The sequence below is a fragment of the Megascapheus bottae genome, chromosome 27, assembly GCF_031878675.1.
Source record: "Megascapheus bottae isolate mThoBot1 chromosome 27, mThoBot2.hap1, whole genome shotgun sequence".
NCBI classification, from domain to species: Eukaryota; Metazoa; Chordata; class Mammalia; order Rodentia; family Geomyidae; genus Megascapheus; species Megascapheus bottae.
In genome coordinates this window covers 8,229,916-8,245,221 of record NC_143535.1, presented here as the reverse complement: position 1 = coordinate 8,245,221, position 15,306 = coordinate 8,229,916, and the positions used below count along the sequence as shown (strand labels likewise).

Below are 15,306 nucleotides of genomic sequence, written 5' to 3'. Positions count from 1 at the left end.
GAGTTTGGCCTAGTGGTAGAGTGCTTGCATGAAGACCCTGGTTCGATTCCTCTGTACCACATACATAGAAAAAAGCTGGAAGTGAAGCTAAGGCTCAAGTGGTAGAGCTCTAGCCTTGAGAAAGTTCAAGGACAGTGCTCAGGCCCTGAGCTCAAGCCCAAGACTGGCAAGAAAGAAACAGAAAGAGAGAGAGAGAGAGACACAGACAGAGAGAGAGAGACAGAGAGAGAGAGACAGAGAGAAAGAGAGAGAGAAAGAGAGAGAGAGAAAGAGAGAAAATTATTAGTGCTGTTAGTATTATGAAAAGAATGAAATTATTCAAGAAAATTCACTTTTTATAATTTAGCTACTCTGAGCCTAAAGAGAAATGTAGCTCAGGGGTATAGCATGCGTTAGTAGCACGTACAAAGTTTGTGTCTGTCCCCCAGCACTGACAAAACATTTTAAAAAATTAAAAATTTAGCTCCTCTCCAAAGGATTCAAAGCTTTATATGCAAGGGTATCACTAAAATGAACATCTAGACACAACCAAAAACTCTCTTATCTGTGGGAAGCTGGCTAAATAGCCTACACACACACACACACACACACACACACACACACACACACACACACACACACAATATCATACATATACAGTTATATGATAATCTAATTAATTGTAATAATGGAAATGCCTCGCAAGTTAAAACTATGAGAAAGGTCCTATTTATAAAAATAGGAGATCACTACTTGATTTATGAAAAAAGTACAGATGTGAATGGAAAATATCTCATTTAGAGGAAAAAAACAGAAGGGGAGTGATGAGTAAAATCTACAAACAGAACATTTTTGAGCAGTATATAAAGGAAACCTAAAAATATTTAGTTGTTGGGAAGTCAAATGAGTGATAAATGTTCTAAAGGAAAGCACATTTTAAAATTTTTATTCCCTTTTCTACTGTTAATATTTTAAAATGCCTTATTACATAGTAATTATAATTAGAATGTTTACAAAGGAAGTATGAGTCTATTCCTCTCCCTAGGCGGTAAAGATTTTCCACTAATCTCTGGGTTTTGTTAAGGTATTTTTACCTGCATTGAAGTAGGGTAGCTTGTCATTGATATACATCAAGCAGTATGCACTAACATTTCTCAGGCCTCCATAAGAATCTCTTTCAAGCTCTTCCCAGGAAGACTCAGTGACAGAGATATCATTGTACTTGAGCCAGATCTGCCGAGGCTGGTTATAAATATAGGCCCAGTAGTGTCCGGCATTTGCTTGTCCTTCATGAACAAGAACTGCATGTAAACGGTAAGGCACCTGCAAACCACAAGAAAATGTCCTCAAATAAAGCAAAGGCAGAAGATAAAGCTTAGGTTGTTAAAATTTAAAAAGGTTTCCAAGTATGGAGAGAAAAAAATGACTGTTTGCACATGTACTCAAGACAGGTTCACATTAAGCATCTTGCTGGTTAAAGATGAACTAATAAAAACACACCCATGGAGCCCTGTCAACTTCATCTCAGTTGCAGAATCTTTAGGAAACTGTTAAGCTAGGTCCTCTAAAGGGTTTCTAAATTCCTCTCAGTACCTTGACATGCTTCTAATTAAAGAGCCCCCCCACCTAGCAGAGCCCTGATCTTTGCTCTTCTTGGAGCAAGCTATCCTCTGGTAGCCATGTTCCCACAAGGTCTCTGCAAGACCGTGTCCAGAATGCCATCATAAACAAAATCATGTGTAGACAGGAAGCATTTGTCCTGTCTGACTCCCTTCTGGTCTTCTAAAGTGATTAGGAAAAGAAAGCCTGAAAAGCACAACTACAAGGATCTTTCAGGACTGGACTTCTGAAAAACACAGATAAAAATTCCTGGGTTAGTTTTCCCCATTGAAAACTTAGTTGTCATTTTGTAAAAAATTTTCATTAATAGTTGACAATTAATATATTCTGCATCATTTTCTTAAAAAAATGCCACATGACAATGACATGATGTATTTTCAAAACTAAGATGTTGTAGGCTCTCCTGCAAGTAAAAGATGTACTGTTTTCTTTAACATAAATAGCAAGGAAACAATAAGCTTATTCTTATGTCTCAGGGCAATCGCCATCTGGTTGCTAAGAAAACTGTTTTCTTCCATCTACCTAAACAGCACATGCCTTGATGGCTTTCCTATTAATTTTCATTCTACCTGACAAAGAAGAGGATCACGGTACATCTCCTCAATAGCTTGGTTGGTGTTTGCAATACAATTCTTTAAATCTGTTTGGGAAAAAAAAAAGTATCATGTTAAAATGTCCCAATCCATATCACACTATCTGCATCAACAAAGACAGCAGAATCAATTGTTTTAATGATTTCAACTTCCTGCTATGGACCATGAAATGGTTCACACAAAAAAAGTACTTTAGGCTGGACACTGGTGGCACATGCCTGTAATCCTAGCTACTTAGGAGGCTGAGATCTGAGTACTGTGATTCACAGCCAGCCCAGGCAAAAAAAAGTCCATAAGGGGCCGGGAGTTTGGCCTAGTGGTAGAGTGCTTGCCTAGCATGCCCACGAAGACCAAGGTTCGATTTCGCGGTACCACATACATAGAAAAAAAGCCAGAAATGGTGCTGAGGCTCAAGTGGTAGAGCTCTAGCCTTGAGAAAGTCTAAGGACAGTGCTCAGGCCCTGAACTCAAGCCCACGATTGGCAAAAAAAAAAAAAAAAAAAAAAAAAAAAAAAAAAAAAAAAAAAAAAAAGAAAAAAAGTCCGTAAGACTCTTAGCTCCAATTAATCACCAGAAAACCAAAAGTGGAGCTGTGGTTCAAAAATGGTAGAGATCTAGCTAGCCTTAAGAGCTCAGGGAAAATGCCCAGGCCTTGAGTTCAAGCTTCACAACCGACAAAATAAATAAATAAATAAATAATGGGGGGGGGGAGGTTAGCCTACTGGCAGAGTGCTTGCCTAACATGCAGAAAGACCTGGGTTCGATTCCTCAGATCCACATATATAGAAAGAAGTCAGAAGTGGTGCTAAGGCTCAAGTGGTAGAGCTCTAGCCTTAAGAAAGTCCAAGGACAGTGCTTAGGGCCCTGAGCTCAAGCCCAGGACTGGCAAAAGAAAAAAAAAAGAAAGAAAGAAAGAAAGAAAGAAAGGAAGGAAGGAAGGAAGGAAGGAAGGAAGGAAGGAAGGAAGGAAGGAAAGAAAGAAAGAAAGAAAGAAAGAAAGAAAGAAAGAAAGAAAGAGAGAGAGAAAGAAAATAGTGCTTTGGGTTAGATAAGCTTTGATTAAAAATAAATGTGTTGTTATTTGCACCAAAAATTACAAAGAGGAAAATCATCTCATTTTAGGAAATAAACTTCATTGTAGTGGCAGAAAGAGGTATAGGGCTCAATTTCTCAGATTAATAATATGGAAGCAATCTAGAATTTTTTTTTAAAAATTAAAAAAAGCAAGGAAGGAAAGGGATACTTTGAGCAATATGACAGCAAGGCCAAATGAATTTTAAGATCTGAAAGCTAATTCAATTTTCAACAAGCACCACTCAGACATTCTGTATCATTAAGTGTCAATAAAATATGCTTTACATAATTAAAAGAAGAAATCCAGAAATTTCATTTGGTCAACCAAAGCCAGAATTCAGAAACATGCTGCAGAAACAGAAATTTGATGCAGGAATATCTGAGCTCAGGATGTAGCTCAGTGGTGGAAGATGTCTTAGGAGGGAGAGGACAGGAACAGAAAAAGGGAGGAAAGGAGGGAGGAACACAGAGATTGCAAAGGTCAAGTGCTAAGCTTCTACAGGAATGCTGAGGAGGTAAACTAGGAGGGATCTTCTACAGGTGTACAATGGGGGGACATGCACCAGTCTTATAGGGCATGACTAAAATTCAACAGCTTGAAGGATAATGGCAGGAAGCCTACCTGAGATATGTAGCTTCCCAACATCCAAACAAACAGAAAGGCAGAGTAACTGACAGGTTAAGAGTGCCAACCTTGTATGTCTTGTTCAATCTCACTCCTCCATCTCTGAAGACAGGTCTTCACAAAGTTCATCTCTTCATCAGTGACTGTTCGAGGAGCAGGAAGCATAGGCATTCCCAGGGGAGACCTCGGAGGGGCAGTCATTACCTCAGACTGGTGTGGACAGTCTTCAGGGGAAGAAAAGGAGCTTCCAGGGTTGTGAGAAGGGCCTTCTGCACTTGTACTAAAGGAAGACAAAAATAACGCTTGTTTGACAATTTCCACAATACAGCCTAGCCAAAACTTGCCCTGCTTGAAAAATAAGCTGCTTTATGAAAAGACACACACACACACACACACACACACACACACACACACACACACACAGAATTATTATTTGGTGAGTATTAACTCTATAAAGTTCAAGTTTTAGTCATATGAAACATCTTGGATGTGCAGCTGATGCTATTATTATTATTAGTTTGTTTTTTTTTTATTTGAGATAAGGTCTTGCTATAGAATCTAACTAGCCTTCAACTTGCAATCTCCTGCCTCAGCCTCCCAAGTACAGGAATTACAAATCTAATGTCTAAAGAAGTTAAAATGAGCATAGGTGTTCATGCCTATAATCTAAGCCCTGGAGAGGTAGAGGCAAGATGAGTATGAGTTTGAGACTACCCTGGGCTGTCTGTCTGTCTGTCTACCTACCTACCTGTATCTCAAAAAACAAAGGTAGGGGTGGAATACAGAATAGAAATTAAGCAACTCACCAGTAGGTGAAGGAAAGCGATTTAAGCCCAGGTCTCCCGGGTCTATGGCTCATGTTCTGTAATCATTAATCACAATGCTTTCTCATGAAGGGATGGGGGAGGGGGAGTATGGAAAGGACCAGCAGGACCTTGGAAAAGCTTGCGATTAGAAAAATTTGTGATCAACTACACTTTTTTTTTTTTTGGCTAGTCTTGGAGCTTGAACTCAGGGCTTGAGTATTGTTCTTGGGTTTTCCTCAAGGCCAGTGCTCTACCATGTGAGCCACAGCACCACTTTCAGCTTTTTTTATGTATGTAGTACCGAGGAATCAAACCCAGGTCTTCTTGCATGCTAGGCAAGCACTCTACCATTAGGACAAACTACTGGCCCTTAACTATACTTTTGAAAACGCGACTGCTTGTTTTTTTTTTTTTTTTTTCCTGTTTTAGTTTTTGGCACTCTTAGTCATGTATATTACTTTAATCCAACCTGTTAGAAGGAAAAGGGAATCACAGAAACAGCAGGACAAAGGATGAACTAATACAACAATGACAGTCACTTGACACTGTGTTGGAAATGAACTATACAACTTTGGAGGGAGGGGTCGGGGAGGGGTATGTGGGAAAAATGAGGAAGTAGATAACTGTTTAAAAAGAAATGTACTCATTACTTATGTAACTGTAACCCCCTTGCTCACCACCTTTACAATAAAGATATCAAAGAATAGAAAGAAAAATGCAACTGCCTTAAGCAAGACTTTATATTCAGGAATAAAATACATGGAAGAAAAGCTAAACAGTGGCTAAGCATCCTGCTCACAGGCACACACAATTTAAGTGACTCCTTGGCAAGACTCAGTAGTTCTAAGACAAGCAATCCCAGATCATGTGAACTGAAGGAACTAGTCTCAGAAAAGCAATAAAAAGAATCTCGTCTACAAAATGGAAATCTCCTTTCTTTCCATCAATTCTGTTAACTAGCAGAGAGTAAAGAATTCAAAATAAATGTTAACTACTATTTAACTGTGGTCAAACAAAGTAAAAGACAAATCAACAATTACACTTTTTGCTTTTTTCCTTGAAATCTCACTGCTCACTCTGCCTATATAAAATGGAAGAAGCCTCTTCTTTTTTTTTTTTTGGTCATGGGGCTTGATGTCTGCCTGGGCGCTGTCCCTGAGCTCTTCAGTTCAAGGCTACCAACCCTACCCCTGGGCCTGGGGTAGTGTCCCTGAGCTCTTCAGCTCAAGGCTACAGCCCTAACCTTGAGCTTCCCATTTTTTAGAGGTTAAGTGGAGATAAAGAGTAAGTGGGGGTGGGGGAGGGAAATGGGGACCACGTCATGAGAAAGGGTATCAATGTTTGTGAAGTTATGCACCTTCTATCTGGTGAATATAATGTAACCCTTCTATTAATCACAATAAAAAAATATTAAAAAAAAAAGTCTCAGGTCCTTTTGTGCCAGAGCTAGCTTTGAACCTTGATCCTCAGATCTCAGCCTCCTGAGTTGCTAGGATTACAGGCATGAGCCACCACACCTGGCTGGATATTAGTACTTTTATTAGCTAGGATATATACATATCCCTTTTATGAGTGTAAATACAAAAATTTTTAGTACAATACTGAGCTCAATAATATGTGGTCACATTAGTTTTGTTTCAGGAATGCCTGATGGTTAAACATATGTGAATCAATAAACATTTAAAAAAAATTGATTTTCATTACCTTTCCTTGGATGTCAGATCAGAAACTGGATAGTGTATTGAAGGAAGTGGCAGTGTCACAGGTGTGTCACTCTGAGACAGACAGCTTTCTGAGGCAGGCTTTGTACTGGCAAATTCAATGACATATTTCAGCATGTCTGGGAGTGGGAACCGAGCTGGGCCTGAGCCATACTTGACATACCTAAGGAGCAAAGACAATGGTGCTCTACTACTCAGGTCTGTGTGCATTTGAAGACTTGCTGACAAAAAGACCTATCATGCAATAGTCAAAAAAAAGTTTATTCATAAAGGCATATATTTACTCCAGAACCACACACACAAAAAAATCACACTTACTTGCAATATTAGAACATTACCTTAGTGAAGAAACAGTGAATCATTTTAATTATTAAACAACAAAAGTAATGCAGATATAAAATATAAAATGTAGGTATAAAAATATAAAAATGTACTATAAACCAAGAGAGTTACTATACACACATCTTAGTTCTACTCCCTAATGGTCTCGACTGACAGCTTCTTGCGGACTTTCCCGGCAATGTGCCACACAAGTACAAGCAGGTATGTGTAACCTTTCAAATACATATTTAAGAAAATCTGAACTTTAAAAGGTTATTTTATTGTTAAAAAAGTAATATTGTACTAAGAAAAACACTCTCATATTCTATTTAAAAATATGAATAAGCTAGCATTCCTTGCATGTTCCTGCTGGGTATATCTGACTGTATAAAATAATGTAAAAGTGCCCAGCAGTGCAGAATGTAAAGTAAAACACTAATGCATTTAGCGTTCTGTAAAACACTTCTTCAGTGGTCTTCAACTTTGTCTCTACTCAGAGGGTGAATGGCAGGTGAAATCTTCCTGAGGGAAGAGGAAGATGCAAGGGGAGCTAAGGAGCAGAGTCCACCTGGAGCCTGGGATGGAACTGTGGCCTCTCAAGGACAATTAATAACCTAGCTAGTAATAGAGGAGTAGAGCTGGGATTGATACAGAAGGAAATCTGAAGAAGAAAAAGAACTGATAGTTAAGAAAATCTCCTTTGTAAATGTTCTACCTAGACTAAGAAGAAACCACACTGACTCCTACACTAAGGATATCAGCATACATTCACTGAATTCACCACTGCAAAACAGGGAAAGCAAAGGTTCTGTTAATATAAGAAGGGACTTTGTATTTATCAAAAATACTCGCCCCTTTAGCCAATTAGCATCACTCTGAGCATTTCAGAAACTGCTTTTCCAAGACCAGTAAAGTGGAACATCACAATAGTCACCTCTTTTGTGTGTGTGAAGAAGACAGCAGGGGGGTAGAAAATGCAAGAAGATAATCAGAACCTGGGTTACTTACTCGAACTGACAATAATTAATGGCATGATTTTGTAAAACTTCACAGTCCCTGAAAACTATTATTTACCTGTGGATAGTATTATCTTTAAGGTTACTATAAACCTAGAGAAAATAAACTGTTTAGCTTTTTAAAATAGTATACTATAGGTAACAAACTCTCAATTATTTTTTTAAGTGCTTCTGGGGCTTGAACTCAGGGTTTTTGTTCTCGTTTGGCTTGCTGGCGAACAGAGTACTCTACCATTTGAATCATACCTCCAGTTCAGCATTTTTCTGGTTAACTGGAAATGGAATCTCATGGACTTTTCTGCCTGAGCCAGCTTTGAACTCATGTCTTAGCTTCCTGAGTAGCTAGAATTACAGACATAAGCCATCACATCCAACTATGAATTAATTTTTAAATGTAATCAAATTAACAGCAGACTAATCTTTGTCTTCTACATTTCTAAATACAAAAGTACTCACAACCTAGGCCAGGAGTTTGGCCTAGTGGTACAGTGCTTGCCTAGCATGCACAAAGACCTGGGTTCGATTCCTCAGCACCACACACATAGCTGGAAATGGTGCTGTGGCTCAAGGGTAGAGTTCTAGCCTTGAGAAAAAGTCCAAGGACAGTGGTTAGGCCCTGAGTTCAAGTCCCACAACTGGCAAAAAAAAAGTATTCACAAACTTACCTTTCCAATTTTTGTTGAAGAATTTTTATTTCTTCCTTCAGCTTTCGAACACATTCTCTCTTGCTTCGAATAAGCTCCTTGCTCCTATACATGTACCTAAACAAATGATAATCCCACACATAGAATGTATTCTTAAAAACATTCACAATGTAAGTCTTACAGGTAGGGATGCAAAGAAATTTCAAGCAGATAAAAAGAATCTATGAAAAGTGGTTAATAGTATGTTTAATAGTGAAAGATCGATGTATTCCTCTTTTTTCTTTTTCTTATTTTTGGCCAGTCCTGGGGCTTGAACTCAGGGCCTGGGCATTGTCCTTGGGCTTTCTCAAAGCTATGCTCTACCACTTGAGCTACAACACCACTTCCTGCTTTTTCTGTATATGTGGTACCAAGTAATCGAACCCAGGACTTCTTGCATGCTAGGCAATGCTCCTGGCCCGGATGCATTCCTCTTAAAATCAGGAACAAAGCATGGATACACTCAGTTTTTTCTTTTCTTTTTTTTTTTTGGTCGGTTGTGGGGCTTGAACTCTAGACCTGGGCATTGTCCCTGAGCTCTTCAGCTCAAGGCTATCCCCTACCCCTGGAGCCACAGTGCCATATCCAGTTTTCTGGTGAATAATTGGAGATAATAATCTCATAGGCTTTTTAGTGCCTGGGGTAGGTTTGAACTGTGATCCTCAGATCTCAGCCTTCTGAGTAGCTACAGTGCCAGGCTACACTCACTTTTTTCTTTTTTCTTTTTTTTTTTTTTGCCAGTCCTGGGCTTGAGCTCAGGGCCTGAGCACTGTCCTTGGGCTTTCTCAAGGCTAGAGCTCTACCACTTGAGCCTCAGCACCACTTCCGGCTTTTTTCTATGTATGTGGTACCGAGGAATCGAACCCGGGTCTTCGTGCATGCTAGGCAAGCACTTTAACCACTAGGCCAAACTCCCGGCCCTACACTCACTTTTATTCACTGTTTAACTGAAGGCTTTGTCAATGCAATAAAGTAAGAAAAATAAATAGAGATATACAGAGAGCAAAAGAAGTAAAGCTCCTCTTCCTTTCGGTGTGATCCTAGGAATCGAACACAGGGTCTCAAGGCTTGCTAGGAAAGGGCTCTATCATTTGAGCCATGAGCAAGAGAAGAGCTGCCTTTTAATTCAGGTTGACATGTCTGCTGGTATAAAAATTTTCAGCCTACACATATAATGTCATTTTGGAAAAAGATATGTCCATATGCATATAAAGAACAAATAGGAAATAAAATGTAAGGATATTATAAAAAAACATCAAAACCATGATTTATATAAATTTAATGAAGTATTCACAAGACTTTTCACCAAAAATTATTGTTCAAAGAAATAAACAAAGATTTAAATAAATGAAAAGGTACCATGTTTGTAGATTAAAAGACTCAAAAAAGTTTTTTGGACTGGGAATGTGGCCTAGTGGTAGAATGCTTGCCTAGAATGCATTAAGCCCTGGGTTCAAATCCTTGGTACCATATACACAGAAAACATCAGAAGTGGTGCTGTGGCTCAAATGGTAGAGCCCTAGGCTTAAGCAAAAAACAAAAAACAAAACAAAAAAAACCCTCAAGGACAGTGCCCACGTGGGGAGTTCAAGCCTGAGTATTAGAAAAAAAAAATAAGTATGTCAACAATTTTTTCTTGAATATATAGGTAACAGTTGACCTACAACTGTATGTCAGTCCAATTTCCTCAGGTTATAGTTCTAAGATCACAAAGCAATCATAGGGAATCTCTGGGTTTCGGAAATGTTTTCTATCTTAACTGTGGTGGTAGTTTTTGACTATTTACATTTATCAAAACTCATTAGCAATATGCCTAATAGTGACTTTTATAAAGTTAAATTTCTGCATAGTCTCTAGGGTAGGTTCCCACCACCAATATCCAAGGAATACAGATAGTGTTCACAATTAAAAAAAAAACAACAACTATATATTGGTTGTTCTACATATAAACCTGGCCCCATCCAGAAAAGCAAGTCTTCCATCTAAGCCTAGCTATTGGAATTGTGACCCAAGGATCAGAAGGGTCATTAACATGACTCTGGGAAGTTCTTAGAAATACAACCTCTAGATCAAATACTTATCCAGGTCTCCAGATGATTGCTATGCAGGACATACTGAGTACAAGCTCATGTCTATTGCTGCATGACATTAGGAAGACAATGAACCAAGGACTCACCTGTCCATATAAATAATCTGAGGAAATTCCAGTTTATTATGAATTTTCTCTGGCTGCCCAAGAGATTGATTGAACTCAAATCTAGAGAGTTCAAAGGTCAACACTGGAGGTAGCTTTGTAAACCAACGCTATATCCAGGATATAAATGAAGGAAAAAAGAAAAAGAAATTGAGTAACATAAGACCCAACTTTAAAATATTCCTCTCCAAACTATATAGTCTTTTGGCAATTCAAATCAAATGTACAATATTTTTATCCCATATAGTAAAGGAAATATACACTTAGAATCAGTTTATTAGAGAATATGGTTAGACTTTACTCCAGACTCTTAAATTTATGTCAGTCAACAACATTTTATTTAATTATTATCCTTACTCTCAATATGTGAATGGACCAAGCATCTACATAACTCATTCACTAAATGAGTCACCAGGGGATTCAAGAAGCTCAAATCTTGGAAGAAAAAAGGAAGCCCAATCAACAAACTGAAAATAGTGATCTGAAGGGCATTACTAAGAACTCAACTATCTCCAGAAATTATGCCAAAAAACTAATACTGTCTATACATTGTATACTGCTTATACTTTGCTAACCATAATTGGAAACCCCTTTCCATCTACAAAGGAAACAAAAATAATCTCACGAATTTTTAATCCCTCAAATTTCTGGCAAAAAATATCTCTGCTTTCCAATGTAGTTATGTCTCATGAGAAAGCCAGTTAAATGGACTGTCTCACAATTGTAGGTTAACTGTTGCCCAGAGTTTCAAGAAAGGAAACACTGACTTACTACTTAAAAGGAATTTTTAAAAAGAGAGAGAAGATCGTCAATTGTCAAGGCTCCTCGGTAAGAAAACCCTACACCAGGAAAGGCATTTTGGTTCAATTTACCTGTATGCCACAGGTTCCCTTGAACAGCTTTTATTACCAGACTTACAAAATAGTGCTCCATTCAGATACCCAGTTGGCACAGCAAGGTGAGTCCAGACAGCCTATTTGACTACTTCATAGTCAAATCTAAATAAACAACTGTATTTGTTTCTGCTTTAACAGTCTCCATCTTTGAATACTAAGATCTGAGAAGCTAGTGCCCATTTCTTCTTTCATATGAAAATCCATTGAGTTGCACAGTGATATGCCTCCCCTTAGGCACAGTCCTTCTCTTGAAAAGTTGAGGAGGCAGAAGCTCTTCTCATATTCTAAAACATAAAGGACTTCCAAAATCCTCCAGTTCAGCTACCTAATTACTGTTTGGTTGGCTATTTTTTTTTTCCTAGAGAAACAGCAATCCAAGACCTCCTGCTCTAAACAAGTGCTTATCACTGAGTCATATCTCTAAGTGCCAGCTTCCCCGTTTTAATTCAAGAGGGTAGTATTTCCTTCTCTACTGTAATCCCTCAACAGACCTAAGTATCACATTTTTGCCTCAAAGTATATGACCAAAGCACTGTAGAACAATTATGCTAACAAATGCTACTCACTAATTCTTGCCCTATAGCAATTTTGAGACAAGAAATATACTTCATGTCCCTTTAACTCCCCCCATACTTTTGTTTCCAACCCATGAAAACAAAAACAAAACCCCACATAAATGAAAATTTTAAAAAAATGTAAAAGCAAAGGCAGAATTTACAACTGAGAACAATATATACTATAATAGGGAAAATATTCTAAATGGCATACCATAGGAGTTAATCACTGTACTTTTACCCTCCGAAAATATGGAGGCAGTGGGTTCTCCCTACTCAGGTACAGGTAGGCTTCAACAGAAAGAGAGAAACTTGATCATACTTACAACATCAGAAGTAGCACATAACCTTTACATGATCAACTCAATTTCATAGTTTCAATCAAGAATGTAGTTATCAAAGCACCAAGACACACTAACTATAAATACTGAAAGACTTAAGACAAATTCAAGTTCCATTCAGTGCAGTTACTTATTAGCATGTTCCTCTAAGTTCAGTCCTAGTGAACTGGCTTTGTGATTGGCAGAGCAGGTAAAAATATCCACCTTACCTCTTGTCCATACTTCACTGAGTGATCCGAAGGAAGAAGCTCAACGTCACCCTCCACCATGGCCCCTTCCAAACATTCATCTAAGTTGCGATAACCATTTACCTGGAGGGGATACTGGCCAAAAGTCTCGTTGTTGCAAAAGGGCTTTCCTAGGCAAAGAGAAAGAGAACTTTGAGAAATAACTTTAAAATATCTCCCACCTACTTTCAGGCTCCGAAGACACAGTATCTTCTAAAATTCAGGAGTCTCCTGAAAACTAGTTATTAATGAAATAGGCCTGGAAAGGGGCCGCAAACGGACCATTGGACCCTGTCACCTGTGAACTGGTCTTGCCCAGTGAAGCTTTACCTAAACTAAACACAACTTTACATCTAGTTGCCAATTTAAAATAGTGAACTAAAAGAAGATGTTAAATATACATCATGGAAATGTAAGCATCAAAGTGTCAGACTCTGTGGTGGACTATAACCTATCCAGTCTCTTCAGAAAATGTGTATCTAAGAAAAAAGATGGAGTCCATGGAGCCTATAGGTCCTGTTGAAAAGAGACCTAAATCACACTGGATCATCCAAACAAAGTAATTAGAAAGTTTATTTCTTTGTACGAAAATTAAGGATTTTAAAAACTGACTAGATAGCTGGGTGCCAGTGGCTCACACTTGTAATCCTACCTACTCAGGTGGATGAGACCTGAGGATTATGGATTCAAGCTGGCCTGTGCAGAGACGTCAATGAGATTCTTTTCTCCCATTAACTAGTAACATAGAGGTGCATCAGAGGAGAGTTGGATCAAGAGGTAGAGTGCCAGCCTTGACTGAAAAAGCTAACAGAGAGCCTGAGGTCAAGCGCCAGCACACAAAATTGCTATTTTTTTTTTTTTTTTGTAATTAGTAGTGTTATGTTATGTTATAAAAAGATTATCAGGGCCTGGAGTATAGCTCAGTGGCAGAGTATATGAGCCAGCAAAAAGGAAATTCTGGATTTAGCCTATAGTATCAAATATAAATAGATAATAAATTTAAATAAATAAAAGAATATAAGAGTAAGAATAAGCATGGGTTAGATAAGGACTGGATGGCTGTGGGTTGAGAACTGTGGGGTCATGGTGGTTGGGGATACTACTCATTTGCTGTATTTGTGCAAAATTCTCCAGTTTAAAAAAAATATTGTGAAGTAGGTAGTAAGGGTTTACACCAAATCTTACCTGACTATATTAAAAACATTGCTGGCTTTTATGAAAGCAGGTTACTGAATCTGTCAATTTGTTTTAAATGAATAAAACAGTTGAAAAACCGTTCCTCTTTGCTCTATAGTACTAACAGTTAAAGTAATTAATGAAACCTTAACTTACATAGAGCTCATGCACTCAATCTAATAACTGTTAGACTGGGAAGAATTCATTGAGCAATGCAGAGATTTGTTTCCATGTTTTCTTGGAATGTTAGGTATTTATGAAATTTTAAATAATCAGGCTTTTCCGTATTTGTTTTTTGTCAACATGATGTTCTTCAGATCTAATCGTGATAAATTGATAGTTTGGTATTTAGGAACAGAAAAAAAAAAAGTGACAATTGTGTTCAGCACAAAGCTTGGACAAAGCTCTAGAACAATCATTTTTGGCAGTTTAAACTCAATAAAAAATTTTTTGCAGTTTTGGGGCTTGAACTCAGGGCCTGGCTGGGCACTGTCCCTGAGCTTCTTTTGCTCAAGGCCAGCACTCTATCACTTGCCACTTCTAGTTTTTTTCTGTTTATGTGGTACTAAGGAATGGAACCTAGGCTTTGTGTATGTTAGGCAAGCATTCTACCACCAGGCTACATTCTCAGCCCTCAATGAAATCCTTTAAAATTAGGTTTGGCATCAGAAAAGGCAACAGAGAAAACTAAGCAATATCGTGTATATCTGACATGAATGCTACCTTTGGCTAAATTATAGGTTGTGCCCACTTTACAAAGGAAGAGACAGAAGATCTAGGAGTTCCCATAGTTCGACGACAACCACACAGGTTCTAAGAGGCAGATCCTGTGTGTTGAGCTCTCCAATTATTAAGCTCACTGCCTCTCTAAAAGGACAGAGCGATGCAACTATAGCTGTAAGGCCAAAATTTACCTTCTCGAACCCCTTCTGTCAGGAAAGTCCCGTAGAATAGCTGCACCATAGGATTTTCAGATTTGTTTCTGGGATTACTGCTATTACCAAAGAAAAAGGGAGACAATTATATATCATCTGAACCAAATATGTGCTACAGACAAAACCCAAGCATCACACATAAAAACAGCACATTCTCATCAAGCAGTCAAACACAAGGTCAAACAGATCACAGAAAAAAATCCTCAGTGGCAACAATAAAAACAAAATAAAAAGTTTCATTCTACAAGTTCCCTTAAACTGTGTAACCTGCTCTCTGCAAAACCATTTTAGATATTAAGTTGTGAACTCATTGTTAAACTATTTAAGAAAGAAATTTCTCAGGATTTTTATCTGCTCTCTGCAAAACCATTTTAGACATTAAGGCTTGAACTCTTTGTTAAACTAGTTAAGAAATAAATTTCTCAGGATTTGAATCAGGTGTGGGCTGCAGGCATTCCTGGCTCTTCTCTTCTGCAGTGACCGAAATGAGCAGACCAATTCTCTATACTTTCAAGCAGACCTCACTAGTGACCTTGATGAAATGT

General features: G+C 38.1%; 1 protein-coding gene across 9 annotated transcripts in view; it reads right to left on the bottom strand.

Annotated features, from left to right (window-relative positions):
* Usp28 (ubiquitin specific peptidase 28) overlaps positions 1-15,306 on the bottom strand; it is a 58,885-nt gene that overhangs the window by 12,609 nt on the left and 30,970 nt on the right. For 5 of the 9 annotated variants that reach the window (XM_090319489.1, XM_090319493.1, XM_090319495.1 and 2 more), the window contains 8 exons: positions 14,741-14,820; positions 12,633-12,781; positions 10,615-10,742; positions 8,421-8,516; positions 6,402-6,581; positions 3,960-4,171; positions 2,169-2,239; positions 1,074-1,302 (listed from right to left, as the gene is read on the bottom strand). In XM_090319489.1, the coding sequence (XP_090175615.1) occupies positions 1,074-1,302; positions 2,169-2,239; positions 3,960-4,171; positions 6,402-6,581; positions 8,421-8,516; positions 10,615-10,742; positions 12,633-12,781; positions 14,741-14,820 (1,145 nt within the window). Of the gene's footprint in view, positions 1-1,073; positions 1,303-2,168; positions 2,240-3,959; positions 4,172-6,401; positions 6,582-8,420; positions 8,517-10,614; positions 10,743-12,296; positions 12,376-12,632; positions 12,782-14,740; positions 14,821-15,306 lie in introns of those variants that run through there. The other 4 variants (XM_090319490.1, XM_090319494.1, XM_090319496.1 and 1 more) reach the window with 2 other exon arrangements.